Here is a 7,500-nt window from a genome sequence, read left to right on the forward strand (position 1 = left end):
CATAAACACGCAAAAAAAGAACTTGGCCAATATCCAGTCATCTTGACCTCACGCTTGGTCAATAACCCATACGTATACACCTTATTCAAAGCGTTGCATTTAGGCTACAGTAGCGTAAGGGAACTCCGTTCCAGAGAAGAGTCAAATGGCAAGTAATTCGTTCCTGAGATGTTCTTGTTCCTGTACTCACAGCTTCTGTTTCTATTTCGACCACCCTGGTGCAGAACAATTAATAAACTTACCTTTCGGTTAGCAAACTAAAAAGACCGATTACCTTTAGTCAAGTGGACAGCCAGACAGGTGAATTTATCTCGGGTTGAATTGCTTTGCTTTCCTGTCACGACTCACTGCCAGCGATTCTGTTTTAAAAAGGTACAGAATCACTGCTAATCATAACCATTACCATTTTCTCAAATTAAATTGGTACATTAACTTCTTTATTTTTCACTAATTATTGTTTAGAGTTGAAATCGGACAGTGAAATCGGACATTTGGCTGTAATCGGATACCTGAAATCGGACAGTTACATCAGCCAATCATATTAAGTGCACTCAGCTTAATCGACCAATTACAGAATTGATCACAATAACCATAGCAACAACCTACCAAACTGGGGATTTTCCAAAATGAACGAATTTGTAACTTAAGACAGTGAAAAAGGAATGCATTAATTTTGTTTTCTCGGAAATTGTAATGGTTATGATTAATTGGTAACAGAACTTCGTGTCGTCCAATTCGGTCTGTAATCATACTCGTGATTAAACAAATCGGACTCCCGCTACGCAGTCGTCCGATTTTGTTAATCAATCGTGAGATGAACGGCCCAAATGGGACTCCACTCAGTCCTATTATCATTATAAACCTTGAGGTCGGAGCAATGAAAGCGATAAAGACATTAATGGCGCGCAAACAAGAATGTTATATTTTCTTACAAAGATGAAATCACTGCAGTGAAGGTTTCGTTTTTGTCGTCTGTCGCTATAACCGAGGAAAGAGATAATAGGGATGGATTTGCATTGAGACTTGAAGAAATTGTTTAACGTTAAAGACTTTTAAACACGCTTTTTGCACATATATAAAATCTGCATTCACATGCTGAAATTTTAAGCGAGTGAGCCTTTGAGGTCAATTTTCCCTTGATCCACCCCTCTGAGGTCCAATCGGTCGGTTTGAAAGTGAGTATAATGGCGGACCGTGAAATCCAAACTTTACAATCAAAGAAAACGGCCTTTGGATAAAAATCAAAGCTCAAATTTTGCCAGTGAGGTGTTAAGCAACGCACTTTCAAAATCTGAAGAAAAAAAGGAAATGATTTTTCTTTATCACAGGGGCACTTTAAATTTATGCATGGCGTTTTAAAATATCGCAGAAAGAGTCAATTAATATGGATAAATCATTTTGACAAATTCTGGCCCTTTGATATGATAACTATCTTAGCGAAAGTGCTCATGTGTTTCAACAAGTTTTAACCTGAGCATTCTAAATTTTCCGTGACTGTGCCCCTTTAAGCTATGAGCCATCACGAGATTGTAGCCGAGTTAAACTCACTCCAATAAGACACAGACAGTATTCAATAACTTATTGGATGACTCTTCGTTTTCATTCGTTGTTCCTTGAAATGGATAGAACGGCCGTCAAAGGCTGGTATTACACTGGACAACGCTGAGTAGTGAATATAGACAACATTTCATCGCTGGTTTCTTCTTTAGCAGAGAGTTCTTTTGCACTCTACAAATGCAGGGTCTGCTCTGCAATTAAATGCCGTCGTCTAGAGGTTTGATCATCTCCTTAGGTTGTAAACTGTTTTGATGATAACTGAATAGAGTGAAATGTGAGGTGCTAGACTTGTATCCCATATGAACGATGTGAGCGTTAGCCCTACTGATGGAAATGGGGCCCACACAAGGACAGAGAAAAACTCTGACCAGGGTGGGAATTGAACCCACGACCTTCAGGTTAGATCTCCGCCGCTCTACCGACTGAGCTACAAGGTCAGACGGGAGCAGGCCGTAGGAATTAAAGATGTTAAAGTCACGGCAATGAACATGTACAAGTACAAGGAAAGGTTACGTTTATACAAACGTGGGCCGTGTAGCACTTATATTTTAAACAGAGTTAACTGAATAGAGTGAAATGTGAAGTGCTAGACTTGTATCCCATATGTTTTGATGATACCTTAGTTTATTTTAATTTTCAGCCCTTGCTGGACTTTCTCTGACGTACGTCATGGAGACTGTGGTTTCTACTCAGTTTACAGTTCGGCAGTTCTCGGATGTGGAAAACCTTATGACATCCGTGGAGCGAGTAATGACCTACACAAATCTAGAGTCTGAACCAGGATACAAAACCAGTTCACGTCCCTCCATACATTGGCCACGTGATGGAGATGTGATATTTCAGGACGTGACTATGACATACTATGAAGGCGGACCTCAGGTATTGCGAAACGTGAATTTCAAGCTCGAAGGTGAGTCTAGGATAGGAGTCGCTGGGAGGACTGGTGCAGGCAAATCATCTCTCGTGGCTGCTCTTTTACGCATGCCTGACGTTCAGGGTGACATCATTATCGACGGAAGGAGAATAAGCGACATTAACCTCCAAGAGTCCAGGCGATGTATTGCCTTTCTTGGTCAAGTCCCAGTTCTGTTCAGTGGATCCCTGAGGCGAAATCTTGATCCAATGAATCAACATGAAGATGTTCATTTGTGGGCTGCTCTTGAAGACGTGCGACTCAAATCGTTCGTAGAAAACCTCCATGGACAATTAAATTACGAATTGCTCGAGAGAGGGGCTAATTTGAGCGTCGGAGAGAGACAACTTGTTTGTTTAGCGCGCATCTTATTGAAGCATAATAGAATCGTTATTTTGGATGAGCCGACCGCTCATGTTGATCCAGTAACGGAGAAAACCATCTGGAACACCGTGCACGAGAAATTGAAGAACTGTACTGTGATAACGATAGCACATCGGTTGGACACAATCAAAGACTGTGACATGATTTTAGTCTTAAGAGACGGGGAGGTTGCTGAGTTTGGTACATTTGACTCGCTTGTAAGTAGGGAAGACGGCGTTTTAGCTGGTATTGCAAATATACCAAAATATGAAAAAGAAAAAGAGTAAGAACAAATCGATCTGAACTATGAAACTGATAATACATTTGTATATCAAGAAAAAGAAACATTCTGAATACACTAGCCCGAGTTTCAATGTGAAAGTTTATTGAGATGAGTCAGTCGACCATACAATGCAAACAAATCCTAATTATAGCGTAGGACCATACAATAACTCTTGAAGGTTTATAATCTTATGAGAAGAGGTGCTTCGCCAGATACGAATAAAACCACCCCTTAGAAGCGGCCAAAAAATATGTGGAAACGTATTCCTCATCTAATGCACAAGCACAAGACCGAGGGGAAAGGAAACAACTTAACGGAATATACAATATAAACTGATCTTTAAAAAAACTGATCGAAGTAAAAAGAAAAGCAAGCAAACAGGGACACTGACTGACCTAGAATGACCAAAATCTCCCGCCAAAAATCCTAACTCCCAAAAGCTCCCGTGCATGATAGCCAGGAAGCCCCTCTATATTATTTTCTGACTAATTTAACCAATCACTCAACCCTCAGAAATTACATTTCATGGAAATGTTGATGTGAAGATCCAGTATACTTTAAATGCTTATGCATTAAAACTGCTCGGCGAATATATATAAAAAACCGTTGTCCATTCGCGTGAGTCAATTATATGTGGGTTTAATTCGGCTTCGCTACACTAGCAAACTCGATGTTGAATTAACCGCTTACATGTTATTACCGATCTTACGGTTTATCTTACGGTTTACCATGGTATTAATTAGAGTGTAGTGGCCTCAATAAAGAAATTTTACTTAGCCATATACGGTTGATTTCTCAATCAACTGTGGGTGCACACAGAGCTCCGTACTAATTTGAGCAAAAAAAAAAACCTAACGGCAATTTATTTGTAATATGTTGTAAGATGTTCTTTATCGTTCTTGTTTTATAAACTCCAGTCATTTTTCTTGCCCTAAAGTTGTATATCTGTGATGCTGTTTATTGATCGCCATCTTGGATGTCAATCGTGCTTGAGTGAATTCGAACAAAAACAGAGCCTGAAGCGACCGCTTTCATAGTGCGTCTTGTTTAAGACGAATGGAGATTTCTTGTATATGTAATGAACAACCAAAAACAAAGGAATACGGCAGTTTTTCTCTGTTTGAGTGAAATTCTTGCGAAAACACCCGATCTTCGGGATTATAACAAGCCCCAAAAACTGTCTTGAATATTGCTTGCAACGAAGCCGTTTCGATCTAGTAGCTTTCAATTAACTACTTGCACAAATCCCTTAAAACAATGGATATCCTTTTTACTGAAGCATGATACAGTCCCAAGGGTAATTATGTAAAGAATCCCCAAAACGTGTTTTATTATGGGATTGTGCAAGTAGAGAATGGCAAAAATGTCCCAAAGGCATTGACTTTTAAGTTGCCCTAATATGAAAAGGTCACGGAGTCATTCAGATCCTCAACCAAGTCTCAAGTCTAAGGTTGTTTCGTTTGACAAGTGCAGTGTTATTAATTAAATCAACACGGTTTGAAAAGGGGACTTGAGTCTATTGTAGGTATTTACCTGTCCTTGGCCTTAAATGGGGCATCCTCTGTTTTTCCAATTCATTGTAAGTTGCATGACAACTTGAGTAGTATAATGTATTGCCAAAGCCCCCAAAACAGCATTGACAATTAATCATGAAATGCCTCTAGGGGAGTGACGAATAACATTTCTTCAACCTCTCTTCACTTTAATTCACTTGACTCCACAAATGCATGCCTATTTTTTGTAGAGAAGAACACCCATTACTATTTACTTCATGACAACAACAAATTCAAGGTTTGCACTCGCATTGTCATTTTACATCATTGGAAAGCTTATAAAACTGAATTGGCGAATCGTGTAGATCAGTTCATAATTCTCTCATTTTCAACAAATTCCATTTGACGTGCACTGAACAGCTTAAAATTTCAACTCACTGAACCGCTCAGAGGAGCTTTTAGATGCCAGGGAAGAGTTATCATCTCACATTTGAATTTTTTCGACATTTTACGAGTGACGATAACTGGGAATTTTGCCGAAACGAATCCTGGCGTTCATATTTTTGTGAACTCGGGACCGGTGCACGAGTAAAAATGTAGTTGGATTTAATTTAAACTTGATCCCACAATTAAGGCGAGGGACATGAAGCGGAAAGCGAGACAGATCGTAGACTTTGTCGGATCAGTAGATCATTTCGCCAGCGGGTCGATTCGGCCTTCACACAAAAAGTCTACATTGTAGGCGAAACGACAGATTACCGGGGAAAATTTGCTTGTACAAAAGGCAAAAAGCGTATCCTGTCTCGTTCCAGTATATGCAAATACCCCGGTCTTTTATGAGTGGTTTGCCTCTTGACTGAATAGTCAATTAATCTCGACATTCAAATGGAACTCTTCGTTTGCATGAGGGAGCCAAAATATCGTCGACTTGGATAACGACAACGGTAAGTACATCGCACATTTTCCTGGCTTGACATGCATGATCCAATTCACAGACTTTTCAGCTTTCTGTGTCACGATAAACTACTATCCATTATAGTTTTTCCCAATATCTATTCGAGAGTTTCCAGACAGAGAAGGAAGACCGTCTAGTTGATTTTGATTTTCCCCCCATTTCAAGTCGTGTCGTAACATAGGTGTTATCTACGATGAAACTCTTTTGTTCGGCAAACACATCAGTAGCTATCAGTTCTATAAGTAAAACATCTTTCTGGCATCTCAGGAGTATATGGGGTATTCGTCGTTATCTTGATAATGATTCCCTGTTGACTTTAGTTCATGCCTTTATAACCAGCAAATTGGACTACTGCAACTCTTTGCTCACTGGCCTCCCGAATCGAAGTACTCAGTCAAACGTCTCCAGAGTGTACAAAATGCTGCTGCACGCTTAGTATTTGGTTCGAAGAAGTACGAGCATATTTCGCAAGTTCTACATCAGTTACATTGGCTACTAGTTGAAAAAAGAATCACTTTTAAAATTCTTATAATGGTCTACAAGTGTCTCCATAACAACGCTCCGACAGATATACCTGATCTTATCTTAAGATATAAGCCTACTAGAGCACTAAGATCGGGCCCTAAGAAAACCTTTTAATTATTCCTCGCTTCCGGACAAAAGGATATGGAGATAGGGCATTTTCTGTTCGTGGCCCTTCCTTATGGAACAGCTCGCCAGACGATCTCAAAAATCAGAAGACGCTAGAACACTTGAAAAGGAAACTTAAGACATATTTATTTCATCACGCTTTCATTTAATTATTATCAATTACAATTTTAAATTCTATTTAAGCGCAATCGAACTCTGGGAATTTGGCGCTATATAAGTGTATATATTATATATATATATATATATATATTATATTATATAGGATTGAAGATAGCCGCCGTTGTGAACATTACTCCTTAAGGATTAACGAGAGGAAAGCCTGTACCACACTTGAAAACATGACCACGGCAATACCGGTGCAGTGCTGTACCAACTGACCCATTAAGCCATCTGGCCCCAATCGTTCAAACGATGGATATCGCTATCCGCCGGATAAATCACTATCCAGTGGATATAGTCACAGCGAAATCAATTGCTTCATGCACCGGATAGTTTTTTTATCCGACGGATAGCACGATCCATTGTTTGAACAACTGGAGCCTCGTGTTGGTTGCTCATTAAGGTGGATAAAACTCTATTCATGCATCGGATAAATCACCATCCGGCGCATAAACAATAGCAAAACCATATTAAGTTATCCAGTGGATAGCACTGTCCACCCTTCGAAAGAGATGATCATTCTGTGAGTTCAAAATAAATCAGTGGAGGATGAAGATAAGAAGGGAATGCCTAGGAGAGACGGTGGCGCATGCCTTGGTTTTCCATTTATAGTCTCTTCAATTTTGGGTCCTCGACCAAAAGCCATCACGGCATTCTCTTTTTTGTTTCGGCCTAATTTCTATGTCAGTGATCAATCAGGTCGAACATCAACTACGCTAACCTTTTGAAGCATGAGACCTAAACTGAATGCTCTGCCTTGTTGGAAAACTCTCGGTTCTCCCTCCGATAACAATAACTGGTCTATTACATTTAACAAAAGTGATGTAAAGACCAGAATAACCCGGAGAATGCTCAGCGACCTTTTAGAGGGGGACAAAATTCTTATGTTGTGCAAATATATTGCGGTTGAAATTACCAATCATCAAATTTAATCCACTGTCAATCTTTATTGTTCGTCACAGATATGTCAGTGAAAGGAAGATACGACAAACTTCTGAACGAATCGGGAACGGACTCAACCTCACACCGAGAAAATAAAAGTATTTTTTCTCTCTTGTCATTTCATTGGATCACTGAAACTTTCAAGAAAGGAAATTCTCGCCCTTTGGAACAATCAGACCTCCTA

At 39.6% G+C, this 7,500-nt stretch overlaps 2 protein-coding genes across 2 annotated transcripts in view; both read left to right on the plus strand.

The window, feature by feature from the left end:
- Window positions 1-3,764, plus strand: part of LOC138002853 (ATP-binding cassette sub-family C member 4-like) — a 15,839-nt gene extending 12,075 nt beyond the window's left edge. The window contains exon 8 of the mRNA XM_068848835.1: window positions 2,198-3,764. Within this exon, the coding sequence (XP_068704936.1) occupies window positions 2,198-3,120 (923 nt within the window). The 3' untranslated portion in view covers window positions 3,121-3,764. The remainder of the gene's footprint in view (window positions 1-2,197) is intronic.
- Window positions 3,765-5,469: 1,705 nt separating this feature from the next.
- LOC138003382 (ATP-binding cassette sub-family C member 4-like) overlaps window positions 5,470-7,500 on the plus strand; it is a 23,408-nt gene continuing 21,377 nt past the window's right edge. Inside the window, exons 1-2 of the mRNA XM_068849426.1 lie at window positions 5,470-5,553; window positions 7,337-7,500. The exon at window positions 7,337-7,500 is cut by the window's right edge and continues 387 nt beyond it. Of these exons, the coding sequence (XP_068705527.1) occupies window positions 7,339-7,500 (162 nt within the window). The 5' untranslated portion in view covers window positions 5,470-5,553; window positions 7,337-7,338. The remainder of the gene's footprint in view (window positions 5,554-7,336) is intronic.

This window comes from Montipora foliosa, chromosome 5 (genome assembly GCF_036669935.1).
Source record: "Montipora foliosa isolate CH-2021 chromosome 5, ASM3666993v2, whole genome shotgun sequence".
Taxonomy (NCBI): domain Eukaryota; kingdom Metazoa; phylum Cnidaria; class Anthozoa; order Scleractinia; family Acroporidae; genus Montipora; species Montipora foliosa.